The following is a 19,126-nucleotide window of genomic DNA, read 5'->3' on the forward strand; positions in this document are numbered from 1 at the left end:
TTATAGTCACTTTTTTCTGTGAACCAACTGGCACGCATTAAAAAAATGAAGTTCTGATGCCCACTCTCAACACACACACACACACACACACACACACACAAATTACATAGCAGAAAAAAGAGTCTTGAGAATTAACAAGGTTAATACTATATAGTATAAAGCTATTATAGAAACTAGTTGTGTGTTGAATACTGCGAAGCCTCTTCTCAGAACTTAACAATTCATCTAAAGCAATGCAGACTCTCCAGAGTTCCTCTCTTGCTAAATAATTCCAAACCCAATATGGACTGGCGATCATAAAACAGTTTAGTATTACAATTCTGCTTTCTTGTCGCAATATCTCAAACTGGATGGCACTTTCATCTCCAAAACCCCAACACTCTCCAGAGCCGAAGCAGCTGCAGCCAAGCAAGGCACTGCCATTTTGAAAAATAAAAGTGCTGTTTGTAATGATTCTGTTTGTTCTAATTAAAGACCATTCTTGAGAAGACTTTGTTAAAAGATTTTTTTTTTTTGGTATAGATGTCAGCAATGGAAAATATCTTTTGGAAAATAAATTTTATCCTGGCTGCAGGTCTTTTGGCTATTGATGTTGCCTTAAAAACTGCACTTCCAGTTGATACAGTAACTAAGATGGCACTAAGAGCAAAGTCTCCCACAGCACGTCACGTTCTGTTTCTACCTGTAATGCAAATAAATTTTGAGATTTTTTTTGTTTACCTGGAGGCTTGTAAATTTAAATTCTTTACAACCAAACTCTTCACTTAATCATGAAATTATAACAGATATTACACTTCCCTAGGAAAAAGGAGTCAAACTTCGAAACACTTTTTTTTATCATCTCACTATTAAAAATACTTTAAAATACCCAACGCATACAATCCAACAGAGTTAGGAACCCCAAAACACAGTGTGGTTAGAACAGAACTTTTTTAATTTATTTTTACTTATTAAATGTATTTGCTGCCCATCTCGTCATGAGGCGACACTGGTCAGCTTACAACATTAAAACAACCAACCATAAAATATACATATACCATATTTTTCGGACTACAAGACACACTTTTTTGTCTCCCAAAAGGAGGCGAAAATGTCTGTGCGTCTTATAGAATGAATATTGCCAAAGCCCCACCCACCCACCAGCCATTTTTTGGCCTCCGCACTTTTTGGGCCTTTTTTGCCCTTTTTCAGGCCTTTTTTTTTTTTTTTGCCCATTTTTGAGGCTTTTTTTGCCCTGTTTTTGAGGCTTCTTGGCCCATTTTGGGGGCTTTTGGGGCCTGTTTTTGAGGCTTTTTGGGCCAATTTTTGAGGCTTTTTTTGGCCCGTTTTATCCAGAAAATTGGGCTGAAGAAAGCCTCAAAACAGGCCAAAAAAGCCTCAAAAATGGCCCCAAAAAGCCTCGGAAACAGGGCAAAAAAAGCCTCAAAAAGGGGCTGAAAAAAGCCACAAAAATGAGCCATAAAAAGCCTTGAAAATGGGCCGAAAAAAGCCTTGAAAATAGGCTGAAAAAAGCCCCGGAAACAGGCCGAAAAAAGTCTGGAAAAGGCCTGAAAAAAGGGAGGCCAAAAACCTTTTTTTTTTGTTATTTTCCTCTTCTAAATTTAGGTGTGTCTTATAGTTTGAAAAAGACAGTATATTTAGATACAATAAAATATGGGTTATGATTAAAAGATGAGAAGGGAGAGCGTAGAATGTATGGAGGGGGAGGTGGTTTCAGCTATTGATCCTTCAGTGTAATATTCTAAACCAAGCGGCAGAACCAGGTCTTTTAGGCTTTTGCAGAAAGTCCGAAGAGTGGGAACTGGGAACCAATCTCACCTCAGGGGATAAGATATTCCAGGGAGCAGGAGTCGCAGCATAAAAGGTTCTTCTGCCAGCCAGAATTCCCTGACCAAACTTGAACCTGCAAAAAACTAGAACTTGCCAAAAAAAACCAAAAACAAAAAAACACCACCATCTGCAGTGCAGATATTTCTTTTCAGAGTTCCAGATAACCATCTCTCCCCCCCACCCCCAAGGAATTTTCATTCTATTCCTCCTCCTTTGGTTTCCATCTTCCTTTTATCAGTCAGCCAACATTCCATCTCAAATGAGGATCCCCTTCTTTGATTTTCTCTGCTTTCCTTTAGAGCAGAGCTGGGCAACTTTTTTTTGTGGCTGAGGGTCACTCTTGAATCTTGACAGTCTTTAAACCACTCTGTTAAGGCATGATACAAAACGAACAGATCCATAGGAGTAATAGATCCAGGGGTTTCTCTGGGGTTCCTGGTTTTTAAATAGAGCTTTTCTGCTTGCTGGTTTTTCACCCAAAGATTACACAGTTAGAAAAGAAAAAGAAAAAGCCAAGGATAGGAAAAAGGAAAAGAAACTGAACAATATAATTGTTACTACAAATCAATATAAAATTAAAATAAGTTGTATAAATACGATACATACGATAAAAATAAATATAAAAGAGGGAGTTTCAGCTAATCACATTCCTGGCCCAACCCTCCCTCACAGGGTTGTTGTGGGGAAAATAAGAGGCAAAAGTATTAGATATGTTTCCTGCCTTGAGTTGACCAATATATGCCAATAAAAATGAAAGGTAGTATAAAAGGCATCATCGTTTCCTAGGAAACTCTAGCTTATTAATAGATTCAGAGAGGAAAGAGCAATAAGAGATGAACTTTTAAGAAAACAGCATTTATATTAATTTGTTTAATTTTCCTGTGGGATGTCAGGGTGTCAGCGTCTCCTTACCTTTCTATATGACCATGTATAGTATGAATATTTTATAGATATTAATACAATCTTTGGTTATCAATTTGTTTAGAGCTATGAATTGCTTTAGTTCTGCTATAAGAAAACAAGCTAAACTTAAATCCATACAAAGCACAGGTGCTGTTGGTATGTAGAAAGCTGGAGTTCAGGGTGTGCTGGATGGGATCTCACTCCTCTTGAATGAGCAGATGCTCCTTGATCCTTAGTTGTCATTGGATTTGCGGTGATAGCTGTGATAAGGAGTGTTCTGCTCAATCCCCTTTTCAAGCAGTTTTTTTTTTATTTCGAATTTATATACCGCCCTTCTCCCAAAGGACTCAGGGCGGTGTACAGCCACAAATAAGAAACATAAAATGCAAACATTAAAAACAATTAAAAGAATATATATCTATTTGGCCCCATAATTTAAAGTGACAAACCAATTAAAAAACATTAAAAAAAAATTTTTTTTAAAGCCAGCCCAGCTTGCTGGAAAAAGAAAGTTTTAAGGGCGCGGCGGAAGGCACCGAGGTCTTGGATTCTCTTTATCTCTGGGGGCAGCTGATTCCAGAGGGTAGGTGCCCCCACAGAGAAGGCCCTCCCCCTGGGGGTCACCAGCCTACATTGTTTGGCTGATGGCACCCGGAGGAGGCCCTCTCTGTGGGAGCGCACAGGTCGATGGGAGGTCATTGGTAGCAGCAGGCAGTCTCAAAGATAACTAGGTCCTGTGCCAAGGAGCGCTTTAAAGGTGGTAACCAAAACCTTTTGGTTACCACCCAAACACAAAAATGGTTTGGTAACCATTTTACTCCCAAAATGTAGGTAAAGAGATAGCTATGATACTTGTATGTGCGTAACACACGTGAAGGTATTTATGGAAGGATTGATAAAACTTTGTGCATTTTTGGGCTCTCTCTGTACCCTTCGGTCACTTTACTATCAGGCCACTTTTAATCATAGTTAAAGAACCTCTTCTGTTAAAGATTCCAATAGGATTACTCCTTCTATTATTGAAAACAGCCGTTCACAACAAATAAAATTCAACGGGACTAGTTTCAGCATGTTACATATCTGCCTGCCACGCAGCCTTTCTTAATCTCGGATCTCCAGATGTTCTGGGCTACGCAATAGTGTCCGCAGGGTATGGCCAAAAAAAGAGACAAACAACAGGCGGAGCTTCGTTCGCCCCGCCGCGGTCACTATCTTGCCTTGTTTGACCCTGCCCTGCGGATACCTGGGCAGCTTCTGTTATCCTCGATAAGCAAGCTCGGTCGCAATCCAACAAATGCGGGGACGAGGAAGGCTCATAAATACATTATACAGCGATCCAGCCAACGTCATCTTAGACTTCCTAAAAACGCGCAAATGTTCCAAATCCCAGACCTCAAAACTCAGCGGAAGCCAAACGTCAAAAAAGATTCAGCCTTTTGCACAATGGCGAAGCAAGCTCTGTCTAATTGGAAGCCGCGCTCGTTTTAAAGCGATCGTTTCCATGTGACTCTAATTGGACCCGCGTCTCCATAGCGAGCCCCTTTTAAGATGCCACCGTTGCGGCATCTCGCCTCGGAGATCCCCTGGGATTTACCTCTACGCGATCGCTCCACAGGTTCGAGAGAGAGAGAGAGACACAAAGTGGCGCGCCCTGTTTTTGTCTACAGTTGCAAATACTACAGTAAAGATTGTAGCGGGCTTCCCTGGCTAAAGTTGGCTACCCCACGACTGCGCAATTTGCTTTCCTGCAAACTCTGCTCCCTTATGTACGTAGGGAGGAGGCCAAAGGAACCAAGCCCCTCCTATGCCGTGGGTGAGCAAACCCGGAGAATCCAGTGAGGAGAAACCAGCTCTTCCCCTTCCTGCTCCTTCTTGGGGTGTTGCCTCTCGCCCGTCGTCTTTGTTAAACGTTGCATGGCTCCTCCCAAAAGCTGCAAAAAGCCAACGGTTTTTTTTTTTTTTAAAAAAAAAACTTGGCTATAGCGCGGGGCCTTTAGATTGATTTTTTTTTTACGATCGGCCCTTGCGTGGATCGTGTTTTGGCTCTCTTCCTGCTTATTTATCCCCCTTTCCTAAGACTGCACAATGCTCCGTATTCTGGGAGGTTTTGTGTTCCCGGAGGCCGCCTGTGAAGCGCCCGAAAGTAAGTCGAGGTACGAAAACCTCTTCAAGAAACTAGATCGCAACCAGGATGGTCGAGTGGACATTGCTGAGCTACAAAGTGGCCTTAAGGAGTTGGGCATCCCTCTGGGAGACGACGCGGAGAAGGTGGGTGCAAGGCATAAGGCTTGTTTAAGAGAAGGAGAGAAAAGAAGCACGGGAGTAACTCTTATTTCTGGATCCGGACCCCTCATAAAGGAGAGTCTTAGAAACCCGAAGGCTGGTTTGTAAACCTTCACTTATCTCAATACAAGATTTTTTAAAAAAATAGTTTTGGCTTCTATAAGAAAAGAGCACGAGGCCAGCCTTCCTTCCACTCGTCCCCATTCATTCCACCTGGAGATTTTAAAGAGTTGTATTATTCATTGAGGGTGGCCATGCTTTTCCTTTAGATTTATTTCCTTATACAGTATTTTATGCCCTCAGGTGGCTCTTTGCTGTAAAAGTTACAGACAATTCCCATTCACAGGGAATTTGATTCAGGTTGTGAGGACAGCTGATTTGTTCCTGTGGTTTGTTCAGTAAAATGTGAATGGTTCCTCACTCTTAAAAAGAGGGAACAGGAAAAATAAGACAACTGCAAGAAAAGTGGGGTGGGTGAATGACAGGAAAGCTTAGATGGCCAAGGAAAAGAAAATAACCAGTATTTATAAATTTTTTAAAAATTTTAAAAATTTGATGGTAGACTTCGTGTGATAACCTCAACAATTATTCTGAATTTGTGACAAACTGAATAGCTCTTGAAGGAGTTTTCTAGATGTGTTTCTTTAAGAAGAAGCAATTTACCATAGGCGATGCAATCTATTCTTGGAGTATAGCTGTAAAGGGAGGCAATTTATCATAACTGTACCATCTGTTCATAGATTATAATTCAATAAAGTTTTATTTGATCAGTGTCCTTACAGTAAATGAGAGATGAGATATAATAACCACACACTGAAGATTAGCCATAGCATCTAAGCACTAAGTGCTATGTTGCCAACTGTGGAACTGCTATGGTAGAAATGATAGACAATTTATCATTATAGACAATTTATCATTTTGGGGTTTGGTACCAAACGTATCTATCTGCACAAATGTGGAAGAAATAATATCACTTTGTCCAAAGAGATGGGGCTTTCATCACACGTGATAGCTGAGCAATGATAGATGAATTCCATAAAGAAGAATAAGCCTGAAAATTGGATGGATTTGTACAGCATGACACAAAAATTGTGACTTCCATATGGAATTCACTCATTTCATGCTAAGAATACATTTCCTGAAAACCTGACATAAAGTGAATTTGCATAAAGCAAGACACTGAACTAGTGGAAAATGGGTTGCAGGGTATGTAACCCAAATACATTGACAAACGGGCTCGTACAGGTAATCCTCACTTAGTGACCACAATTTGCACTGGCAGCTTGGTCATGAAACTGCAATTGTGTTTACAATCTTACTTCAGCTTTATAGACCTGAAAATGTTATAAATGTGAGGATTGGTTACTTTTTTATTACCATCATAAGTGCAAAGGATCGCTAAATGAGACAATGGCTATACAAGGACTACCTGTACATTTGTAGAGCCTTAAGCAAAATGTTACTCAAGCAGTTTTTCTTTTCTTGTCTCATGTCCTCTGTACAGTGAAAGCATTATCTGTCTTTCTCAATTTTGTCTACAGCTGGATTTCTAAGATGCACAGTTACCATGGCAGAGAAGGAGGTAGAATATGTTGTGGCACCATGAACTTTATTATTCTTTGCTGTGTTGTGCTGTACAGATTTGCCGACATTAAAAGTTTGTCCTAAGACTGGTGGTTTTACAATAGCTTAACCTAATTTATTCAATTTTATATCTTTTTGTTTTGAACAAGATGATGATTTTGAACTCTTAGTAAGAGTAGTAGCTATTTCTGGCATGGAGACAGGACATATAACTAGAGCAGCTACATGACCCAATGGTAAATGTCTGAGTGAGGGAAGAAATGATATTTGATGTGAAAATGTTCAAGTAATTTTAGCGGGATGATGTCTTGGCCGGTTCTCAGATTTCTAAAGCAAATTGACTATGGTGGCCCAAATAACACAATATTTTTGTCACATAAAGTGAATTCTTGCATAAAAATGATTGTTTACATAATTGTAAATCCACATAAAACAAAGGGAACTTCCCCTTTTGTTGGTTGTCAAGACACAAGCATGTAAGGGCAAAGTTTGCATTGTGACATAATCATAATCATTTTGATGTGGGTTCAGTTTGCTGAATAGAAAGGAGAGAAATCAGAGATTTCTGATTACTTAAAATTGTAAGGAAGAAAATGCTTTGAAATATGCCAGGAGAAAACTAGAAACAACAGAGAAGGTACACGCAGTTAGAAGATATTTATTCAGAAAAAGGAAGGACAAAATGAAAAAAAAAAGGCTGCTAGATTGATCACAATGTGCAAAGAGCATAGGAATATGAGGAACAGGATTTCCAGGAAGTTGCTTTGAGACTGATTCTTTTTTAAAAAAATAACACATATTTTAGTCAAATAAAAATATTTATGATGAAAGATAAGCTGTATGTTGGGACCTGGGCAATTTAGCAGGTTTGATCATGAAACCGGTTCACCTTGTAACTGAACATAGCAAAGGGTCCCCACATAGAGGTGGCAACATAAGATCTTTGTAGAGGACGACAGCAGAATTTTCAAGATCACATCTACTCAAGTTGGATTCCTTATACTAAAGCTAGCATAGTACCTTCACCCATGGCCCTAATTCATTCAATTAACCCAGTTTTTTGGGTTTCCATAACCTGAACTATAAAAGAGTGCATGGGTTGGATATGTATAATGCTGATCCACAATTCCTGAAATTCTTTTTTGTCTACCATGAGATGTCCATCCAGCCTGTATGATTCATTGCTCAGTAAACCTAGGAAGGGAAGGGAATGATAGCTCAGTTAATCATGGATAAGTGTGTCATGCTAGAATAGTCAATGTATCTAAGTATGCTTAAGAAAATTTGAAAACAGGACGGTCGGACTTCAGGTTTGAACCATGTTTTTTAAAAAACTAGATCCAAGAGATCGACCCACCCATTTTTGGTGCCAAAAGCGTATATAGGTAGTTCTCAACTTATGGCCACACTTGATCCCAAAATTTCTGTTGTTAAGCAAAGCAGTTGTTCAGTGACTTTTTCCTCATTTTATGAGCTTTTTTTTTGCCAAAATTGTTAAGTGGAGAACTGCAGTTGTTCAGTGAATCTCTTCCCCCATTGACTTTGCTTGTCGGAAGTTGGCTGGGAAGGTTACAAATGGTGATCACATGACCGCAGGACAGTGCAGCTGTCATAATTACATGCCAGTTTCCAAGTGCCCAAATTTTGATCGCATGACCACGGCGATGCTGCAATGGTTGTAAGTGTGAAAACTGGCCATAAGTCACGTTTCAGTGCTGTTGTAACTTCGAATGGTCACTAAACAAATGGGTAGAAGTTGAGGAGCATCGATATGTAGGTAGAATTCAATTCGTTCTGAGGAGTACATATAAAGAGCACTTACAATATATTTTCTGTTCCCTTGGGGAACAAGTAGTCCTCAATTTATGATCACAATTGGAACCAGGAGTTCTGTTGCTAAGGGATGCAGTTGTTAAGTGAGTCACACCTGGTTTTATATCTTTTTGCCATGGTTATTAAGCAAATCACATATTAAGCAATTCCAACTTTCTGCATTGGCTTGCTTGTTCCTGGGAAGATCACAAATTCTGACCAGGATGCTGCAACGGTCATAAGTAAATGCTGGTTGCCAAGTGCTCGAATTTTGCTTTTCTGACTCTGTGAGAACATTGCAACTGTGGTAAGTGCAAGAAATGGTCATAAGTCACATTTTTCAGTGCCATTGAATACCTATATTAGACCAGCCTCTCATAATCTATTTATAATCCCAAATGGATTGGGGCAGAAAGTACAAAATTAAAATATTTCAATTTATATTGCTCCCTGTACATTTTTATCATTATAAGCTATTTTATAAACAGAAGAAGCATGGTAAAATATTTTAAACCTAAGCTATTGCAGGAAATATAAATCTCTGTCAAAAATATTCCACCAGTCATCTCCTTTCCCTTTTTCTCCTGGCAACTTGTAGGAAAAAATATACATACAGTACAATTTTATTACACTCTTGAGTTGATTTATTGTTTATTGTTTTGGAGCAGAATACATGTTATCAGTTTTGCTTGTTTCCTCTTTCTTCTGTTCTTGTCATCTTTCGTAATGCTCTTGGTCTTGTTTCTGAAATCATAAGAATGAAGTGAACTTTAACAGTTTCATGAGGTCTTCTAGATGCCTGTTATAAGAGTTTTAACATATTACATAGAGACAGATCTGTTCAATCGATGATGAGCTTCAGTACAAAGTTCAGTCTAAAGACAGTTTAATGAATCATGAAAGATGATTCATAAATAGATTGGCATGATGAATGTGTTTGGAAACTTCTTTGTGATATGTGTACTTTACATTTGCATGTCTAATCTCAAGTACACTAAAACAATGAGATATATGAAGTGGTATATAGGTTGAGTAGATTACAAACACATGAGAAAGGAACATTTTGTGTTAGAAAGTTTCCAAGAGAAAATATGAATTAATAATTTTTAGTAGCCTACTTACAGAAATAACAGAATCAGTAATGGTCCTACCTGAGCATTTTGCCACTTGAGGCATAAATCCAAGTGATGTCTAATAAAAATATAATAAAGAAGCAAATATATGTTTATTTTTAACATTGATGGTTTGTTTATACAGTTGTCCCTGGATATTAAGGACAAGTTAGTAGAATATTTGCTTAATGTGATTTAAAGCATTGTATGCGGCAGTTTAAATATTGTCTGTGGTTTTTCTAAGGCTAAACATGTCATCAAAGAACAAGAAATCCAAGAAGGTTCTGTATGACAGTGACATTTGGTGGGACCCAGAAAGCATGTCTTCTCTATCCCGGCTACTGTCCTATGGAAGAGTTCATGCCCTGAGATTAGGATTGCCCTAATTCTACTGGCTTTGAAGAAGGGACTTTTCCCAAGGACACTGGGCTGGGGTGTGAGTCAGTCTGAAATGCCTTGATATGAAATGTTTATGGGTTGGCCTCAGTTGTGTCATGACATTGTTCAGTATATTGTTCAGCATTCACTTTAATCCATCAGTAGCTGCCCAGAGTTGCAGCTTGCTCTATAAATAGACTAAATGAACCATCACTATGTACATTTAGCGTGAACCAGAATTTGAAATCACCTGGGTGGTTCCATCTTCTGCTTTTGTGCTACCTGGAAATGACAACTGCCTCAGATTCATACAATATGCTTGGTTTAATCAAACCCACAGAATGCAGTTCAAAGAACCGTATAGGATGGTGATGGCGAACCTATGACAGGCATGCCAGAGGTGGCATGCGAGTCGTCGCCCCAGTTCAGCTCTGCTGCACATGTGCACATGCCTCCCGCCGGCCAGCTGGTCTTGGAGTCTATGCCGCGCATGCGTAGGGGGGCATGCAGGGGGCACGTGTGCATGCATGGAGGGGCAGGGCACATACATGGGGGCCATGCATACATTGCATTTTGGGGGTTCAGGCGCACGCATGCACATTCCTGTGAACGTGCACTGCTCTGGGCACTCGGTCCGGAAAAGGTTAGCTATCACTGATATAGGACAATGATAAAATGATGGAATACTTATTTACATATTCTGGTAGAGTTGGTATGTGAACTAGCATGAACCAGAATACGTTCGATATCCACAGCAATCTGATCTTTCTGAACTTTCTATAGTAATTTAACCAAACCTGTTGTGTTCTGCAATCCTTCACCAAGCTATCTCTGCAGTTCATACATAGATAAATTGCAAGAATTATTTTCTAGCAGAATTTTGCAATGCTTCCCTATCAGGAATAGCAAAGGACCTCCAGGTCAGTTAACGAGATGAATGTAGTGGTGATTTAGATAGCATGCTGAACTAGAATTTGAATTCACAACTGATTATAATGGAATTTGAATCAGTAACTTTCTAATGAATGTTTTGTTTGTTTCAGTCTCAATCTGCTTCTGGTATTTCGTTCATTACAGTTATTTGAAAAATAGAACTAGGATAGAATGGAATACTTATTTCGGGAGCAGAAATTGGCACATTTATTTGATGGGAGCAAAGACATACAGAAGACTGTAAATTTGGCTCCCATGTAGGATTTGATAGACTTTTGCAGTCCAGATATAGTGCAACTAATACATCAGTGGCACATATTCCATTAATATTAGTATTAACATTTATTAGGATAATTATTGAACTGATCAGGTAAGTAAAAAATAGCTGGGTTTGATTCTTTGACATAACTAAACTGTCACATTTTTGAAGACGGAAATTCAGTGCATGCTATTTTAGGATGTTTACATTATATAATATTAAATAAGTTTAGTTTTAGTTTAGTTACACCCTTTATATGTTACTGATACAGTAACATTACAGTAATAATGGATGAGCTATTTAAGCCACTGCACTTGGCACACTTAATATTTTACTATATATATTACTTAGTTTAATTAAATTGTATTTAAGAATACCATCCTGGTAGCAGCAAAGCCGAATGTTCAGAAACATTTTAATTAATAAACACAGATGCTACTATATTTTATTATTTTTCAGTTTATTATTTTTCAGTTTATTTCTTTTATATTGTGTTTTTATGTCGTTGTAAGCCGTCTTGAGTTGCCATGTGCGAATAGGCAGAAATATAAAATTCCTAAATAAATAAATAAATAAAATATTTATGACATTTTGTATAAATCTAATATATTCACAGGTCTCAAATCTTTTGGATCTGAGCTTGTTGTCAGATAAATTTTGAATTCCTTGATACTTAATTTAAAAGCGTTTTTTGTTGGTGTTCGTTTACATACTGCTTTGCATAAGGCTAAACTTTGATAAATATCTATCCTGCCCTTTTAAGAATAAAAGCTGGAACTTTCATTAGGTTTTGTAGGCATTGCCTTTTTAAAGTACCAGCTGCTCCCATTGCCTGCTTATATTGCAGACAGGCTCAGGACCTATTGGATCATAAACTGAAACAGGTAGAACAGTTTATTTAGTGACTGTTTAAAGTTACAACAGCACTGAAAAAAAGGATTTAATGACCGTTTTCACATTTACGACCGTTGCAGCATCCTTAAGGTACACATGATCAAAATTCAGATGCTTGGCAAGTGACTCATATTTATGAAGGTTGCATTGTCCTGGGGTCACGCAATCCCCTTTTGTGACCTTCTGACAGGTAAAGTCAGTGGGGAAGCAAGATTCACTTAACTGCAGTGATTCACTTAACAGATGTGGCAAGAAAGGTTGTAAAATGGGGCAAAGTTCATGAAACAAATTTCTCATTTAGCAACATACATTTTGGGCTCAATTGTGATTGTATGTGGAGGACTACCTATATTGGCTGGGTATTGGGGAGATATTCTCCACCTCATCTGTAGAATAGCAGGTTGGGCAAAGCTGGTTTGGCAAGCTTTGAAGAGAGGTAATGTGCCAGATAGCCAGAGGTGAAGAATGTTCAGATGCTGTTAAGACAGGCCACTTCAACTTTGTGTTGCTTTTTGCCTGCTTTTTTGTCTTGCATGTGAAGACACAACTCCTTACTTATCGCACCTCTAAAAATGTAATGACAGTGTTGCTGATAGATAGAAAGCTGCAGGGCAAAAATAACAGACCACAGTTAAATATTGTATCCCTCAACATAGCTAGATCCATCAAAATATTATTGGAATTATACTTGTGAAGGACTACATCTTGAAAATATTACACCAAGATGTTGTTCCTGATGTATTTAAGTGCATGTAAAATAATGGCTTAGCCAAAATAGTTAAATAGAAGACATATATACAAGGAGAGTGTAACTCTTAAGTAATGAATGAGAGGATAATCAGAGAAGCATGAGGCTATTTAATTTATTTTATGGAAATATATATCATCATTCAAATTAATTTCTTGACTGATGGATAATATTAAAGCAAAAGCCCATAAAAATGCATCTTGTTAATCTCCGAGTAAATTTAGACCAAGTCCCAATTCTCAGCCAGCATGGCAAATGGTTGAGTCTTTTAGGAGTGTTAGTCACCAAAATTTGGAGGGCATTAGGTTGTGGAAGATTGAATAATAGATGAAAAGCATGTTTCAAAACCATGAAAAAGCAAAACCAAACTAGGTTTGAAGCAATAAAAACATCTCTTACTGGTGCTGAAATGACAGCAACTCTGCAAGCCTCCCAAAAGAAATAATTTGAGAGGAGCATTGAAGAACACGAAGCCCATTTCTTGTTTATCAGGAGTGGGCAATCCTCCTCGGATCATGAATCTTGAAAAATGATGGCATGGTTTCTTGCAACTTTAAGATAAGCATCTTAAGATAAGTTATATCATGATGTATAAAAATAAGAAGCTCTCTAAATACCTTGAGAACACTAAGTCCTACTCATCTCTGTTACATGGTCCCGTATTGTGTCCCTCAGCTGCCCAGTCATAAAACGGCTGCCCTCCGCTTGAGCCAAGATCACTGGTGAAACATGAATAGTGAAACATAAATAGAGGCAGATGGTTCTTCATGTAGTCTAAGTAATGGAAGGGCTTTAAAAAGCAAAATCTGAGTAGAGGCAGTATCAGCCTCACCAGATAGATCAAGAAATCAATTCCATAAAACTACTTTTACTGAGAATTACTATAATAGCAGAACCTTGCAAGTCTGATTGTGATGTACCTTCTTTTTTCTTCTTCTTATACTCCTATGAAGTAGGGAGGTGTCTTTCTGAACTGCTTCTGAATATTTTCTGTCCATAAGATGTATTTCACCCCTCGTTGCTTTAGTAACAGAGCTTACATATCTCTATCAAGGTCAACTTCTTTACTGTACAGTGGAATCCTGTGAAATTGACTGATCATCACTGTAAAAAAGATTATCTAATCTAATCTGTATCTAATTGTGCTCATACTCTCCTTGTGTGTTCCCAAAGGAATATACCTGGCCATTTTTAGGAAATAACAAGTTAGAAAAACCATAAAGAATGCTATTGATTGCTTTTCTTTATCATCAGTGACCTTAGGAGGTGCATTTTCTTCTGTGAAATGAAGTAATGGGATTCTTCTCTATATATGTTTATGTACATATGTGTGTCTGTGTTTATGCTTTCCCCTCAATAAATATTATATCTCAATATGTTTGTACATCGATGTATTTGGAAAATATAATGGGCTATCTGAATAACCTTGGGAGACAGGAAGAAGAGTTGAACCTTAGATAATGGTTTGAGAAGAGACACCTGCATCCACAAGAAGGATGAGCATAGAGAAGGTGCATTAGAAGGGACTCTCCCTAGTTTTCTGGAAAGTAAAGGTAGGAGAAAGAACATGCTTTCAGACATTCATGATTCTGCAGTATTTCTGTAACTTTGTAGTAAAAATAATAATAGTATTCATGGTTTTGGTTCCCTGCCTATACTACCTTGAAGGACTAATAGAGTCACAGGTGGGCTGTATACGCTCCACTCTAGGTCATGTGATTAGGAGATTGGCTTAGAATGGAGGAGTTGATAGCATTATGGGAAGCTGCCCAACTCCTTCTAACAGACAGACAGTGTTAAATCCCTTTAGATAAATTTCTTTTCAGCATCCTGCTCTGTTGGAAAGAATAAAACTGGATGTAGTGCAGAGGAAATATGGCTCTTCAGATTTTATTGGAGTCTGATTTCTGTCATTAAATAGCCCAACATTTTAAGGGACACACATGAACAACATTTGCAGGACTATGGAATCTCTAATTCTATTCTAAAGAAATATTTGAACTGATCCAATATATCAGTTCATGCTTAATATCCCCATGTGTCTTGGTGTGTGGGAATTACATTGAAACCATATCTACTGAAAAAAAGTGACATCAGAGTAAATCCTTTGATAATATTTGGCAATCAGAATATTTTATAGCGTTAACATCTATATCTAATTCCTGGTGGGCTGCAATGGAAACAATTTACCATACAACTTTTAACCATTTCAATGATAAGAATTTGTAGTCTTCATCTAATATAGTTTTGCTAAAATATTTGTTTCATTTCTCATTCTTTCACCTTTCCTGGATATTTTGTATGTTTTTAGTTACTGATAGTCTACAGAAATAACTCTAAAGTGAGAACCCACTTGAAATTGTACACAACGTTAATAATGTATCTTCTATATATTTTTCTTAACAGAAAATTTTCAGGGCTGGTGACACTAATCAGGATGGAAGACTGGACTTTGAAGAATTTACACGTTATCTTAAAGACCATGAGAAGAAAATGAAACTTGCATTTAAAAGTCTGGACAAAAATAATGATGGTAGGATACAATTTGCTGCATTAGTTGTCTATGTTAAGAGTGCAAATTTAAATACAAGTAAATAATAAAGAATTGCCACTATGAGTTGACAGTGTATTTGTCCAATGTTAAATAATTTCAAAAAATGTAGGTATTCATTAATATCTTCTCATTTATTAAGGAAAATGTTATATAACTCACTAAAGAGGTCTTTAAATCTTTTAAAGTGCCAAGAAAAATAAAGAATACAAATTAAGGTTGTTATCTATTGATATAGAAATGAGTGCTTAGAGTAAAACACTCAAACTCTTCAAAATTGAAGATGTTTTCTATCATGAGGTTAGTGCTACAGCTATGAGGCTTTGAAGGAATAATGACTTAGATTTGTAATGCAAAGCCAATAGAGGTCTGTTGTATATAAAAAAGCCTACAATATTATGTTTGCTGTGCTAAAATAATTAATGGCAGTACAGGAACCTGATATTGCTAAACTTCCAGTAGCCCCAGCTAGCTACTGGATGATAAGGGATGCTGGGAGTTGAAGTTCAGCAGCAGCTGGAGAACAACAGATTTCTTTGCTTGCTTTAATGTATTGGACCCAGATTCTTAATCCTACTAAAGTTGCAGCAGAATTTGTAATTGAAAAGAACTCTGTTCCAAGCAACAGAGTCCTGAATTATTCTTGGCAGCATCACAGTTGTAGAAAGTTGTAGAAAGAAGGACCAGTATTACTGAAAACTATTTTCTACAACAAGGATTTACCATATTTTTCTGAGTAAAAGATGCACCTGAGTATAAGACGCACCTTAGTTTTTGGGGAGGAAAATAAGAAAAAAGCTGATTGGCGATGGATCGGCCTCCCGGAATACCCCCAATGAGCTGTTCACAGAGGTGAATTTTAGTACAGGTTCATTGGTTGTGAGCTCTGTGCCTTGCTTTTTTTTCAGCCTCTGAAACCACTGTTTCAGACGTTTTTTTTCTGCCTCTGAAACTTCTGAAACTCTGTTTCAGAAAAAACTTTTTTTTCTGCCTCTGAAAGCCTCCGAAAAAGAGGCTTTTTCTGCCTTCTTTTCTTTTTCTGCCTTCTTTTCTTTTTCTGCCTCTGTTTGGAGGCTTCTTTTCTGAAGCTTCGTTTCTGAGGCTTTTTTTCTGAAGCTCTGTTTGGAGGCTTTTTTTCCTGAAGCTTCGTTTCTGAGGCTTTTTTTTCTGAAGCTCCGTTTCAGAGGCTTTTGAGAGGCTGGGCAGGGCTACATTCGGAGTATAAGACACACCCAGATTTTCACCCTCTGTTTTGTGGGAAAAAGGTGCATCTTATACTCAGAAAAATAAGGTACCCCAGCCTTCACTGTACAGCAGAACTAACAGCCAGGAAGGGTTTTGTGAAAGTCCTCCCTATTTGTTAAGTATTGGGTAGGACGCTGTATACTGTGCTGAATATTTCTGAAGAAATTTATTCTATTTTGATGAGAGCATCTGTGCTATTGTTTAGAAGCAGCTGGTGAAGGAAGCTATAGTTGTTCTTTAGCATTTGAGCAGCATGTAGTGGGGCAGAGTTTATAAAGTGGGATTTAACACACACACTCACATATCACTTGTATTGTTCAATTGATAAACATCAGGGAAAAGAAATTCTGATTCCCCCTTTCCTTACTTTTTTAGTTGTTTTGTTATTTCAAATTAGCTTAGAAATGGAGAGATTCTGGCTGAAATCCTCACATGAGAAGAATTCATGAGTATATTTGTAAGGCTAAATAGGGGTGGGAGAGGGCCATCTGTGTTGATTTAAAATTTAAAATCCTTGGAAGAAAAGCAGTACAATAAGGCCAGAAAATGGAGATTAATTTTTTTCATTTATAAATGAAATAAAGTCACTATTATTTGTAGTGCTTGGGAAGTGTTATAAATAGCAGTAATTGAAAAGCTGTTCAAATCTTCCTTCTGTTCCACATGTAACCATACATTGTGCCAGGTTTGCTTTAAATTTCACAATAACATGGTTTGTGGGACCAACAGTTTTAAGCACTTGTGATGCTTCAGGGTTTAAATACAGAATATATTTCTTTTGAAAATGTTTTTATAATGTATTAAGTTGTAGAATCTTATCTGAGTTCTTCAATCTAATGCTCTCTAAATGTGTTGAATTACAAACACTTAAAGCCCATCCAACATAGATATGGATTTAAATTACTGCTCAGCCATGAATGTCATCTAGTGAGTGGTTCATGATCACTTCATTCAATGGAACATACCTTACACGGCTATTAAATTATCTGGCAAAACAAATGCACGTTGAAGAAGTGAGCCATATACACTGCTCTGAGAGTGCCTAATTCCTTAATATTAATGATATATATGGATAATAGTATACCCGTGTTTCCCCCAAAATAAGACCCTGTCTTATATATTTCTGAACCCCGAAATAAGTGCTTGGCCTTATTTTCGGGGAGGTCTTATTATTTTGGGGCACGTGGAGCAAGACGGGGCTCCTCTTGCCATCTTACCTGATTTTCAGCTCTCTCCCTAACCCTAGCTAGAGGAAATGGCGGGGACCGGCTGCACATGTGTTTAAATATTTTCAGGGAGGGCTTATTTTCGGGAGGGGGGCTTATTTTAGCGCATGCGCTCAAAAGCCCAATTGGTCTTATTATCAGGGGATGTCTTTTTTTCAGGGAAACAGAGTAATAAATAAGTAGAAAAATATCTCTGGGAATTATAACCAGTTTGTGTCAAAACTGTATCATATATGTGCTAATGATTAAGGAAGTTTTTATGTTGTGCAGCATATCAATTACAAGAGCATTGTACTTACATAAGTGAAAAGAACTTATCCTCAGATACTTCATTTGTGACTGAATATAATACACACCAGTATTCAGAATTCTTAAATCTGGATCAGTTGACCTGAAATGGTGGAAGTTGAATAGCTATTTTCACTCTTTTCTTTTTTTTTTAAAGGTGTAATTGAAGCCTCAGAGATTGTTCAGTCCCTGAAGATATTGGGCATAGATGTTTCTGAAAAGCAGGCAGGCAGGATTCTGCAAAGGTCAGCAGCTATTATTATGCCTGGTTATTGGAGTGACTCATGAGAAGGCATGTCTCTTGAAAAATAAAATCACATGTTGGATGTGTTCAGTACAGTACTCCATTGTAGTAGGCTAGCTTTGAATTATTATATTAGTAATGACATTGCTTTGAGGAAGAAGCCAAGGATAGACTAGGATTTCTTGAGACAACTTGTTGACAAGCTTGAAAAAATTTTGGAAGTGTTTCTGATATCTGAGACACAACCTCCTTCTTTAGATCTGTGAGACACAACCCTCTTCTTTAGCTTAAGGTAAAAGGAAGGATGGGTCAGAGGTAATATTTACAGAATTATCCAGTGGTGAAATTTAGCTGATCTATCCGGCTCACGCGAGCCGGTAGGGCCAGCGGTAGGAGGCTCCGCTCACCCACTTGGATGTCATCACGTCCTGTTTTTGACCCTCTGCACATGCACACAAGGCTCTGCGCTTGCGTGGAGGAGGCGCGTGTGCTCACATTTGCGATTCGGTAGCAAAGGCAAGTACATTTTACCCCTAGAATTATTCCATGATTGCGGATAATTCTGTAAATTAACTCTTGGTCTGATTGGGAGGCTTTTTTAGCCTGTTTCCAAGAAAATGAATGGATGTATCCATCATAGATCCATGAATTCCAGGTGTGGAATTCAAAGATGACTTAAACATCATATATATGCTAGGTTTGGAGAAGATTTATATGAATCATGATAAACCAGATAAATCACTGTCTGGCTATTTTCATACAAGGTATTACATATAAAACAGAGTTACAAGCAATAATGACTATTTCATACTGCATAATAATCATTATATAAATCA

The 19,126-nt window shown here is 37.8% G+C and overlaps 1 protein-coding gene across 1 annotated transcript in view; it reads left to right on the forward strand.

Moving 5' to 3' along the window:
- The first annotated feature begins 4,731 nt into the window (after positions 1–4,731).
- SLC25A24 (solute carrier family 25 member 24) overlaps positions 4,732–19,126 on the forward strand; it is a 33,911-nt gene continuing 19,516 nt past the window's right edge. Inside the window, exons 1-3 of the mRNA XM_070939335.1 lie at positions 4,732–5,001; positions 15,143–15,269; positions 18,204–18,291. Coding sequence (XP_070795436.1) covers positions 4,819–5,001; positions 15,143–15,269; positions 18,204–18,291 — 398 coding nt within the window. The 5' untranslated portion in view covers positions 4,732–4,818. The remainder of the gene's footprint in view (positions 5,002–15,142; positions 15,270–18,203; positions 18,292–19,126) is intronic.

This window comes from Pituophis catenifer, unplaced genomic scaffold (genome assembly GCF_029215685.1).
Source record: "Pituophis catenifer annectens isolate HBS135680 unplaced genomic scaffold, rPitCat1.0.hap2 SCAF_3, whole genome shotgun sequence".
NCBI classification, from domain to species: domain Eukaryota; kingdom Metazoa; phylum Chordata; class Lepidosauria; order Squamata; family Colubridae; genus Pituophis; species Pituophis catenifer.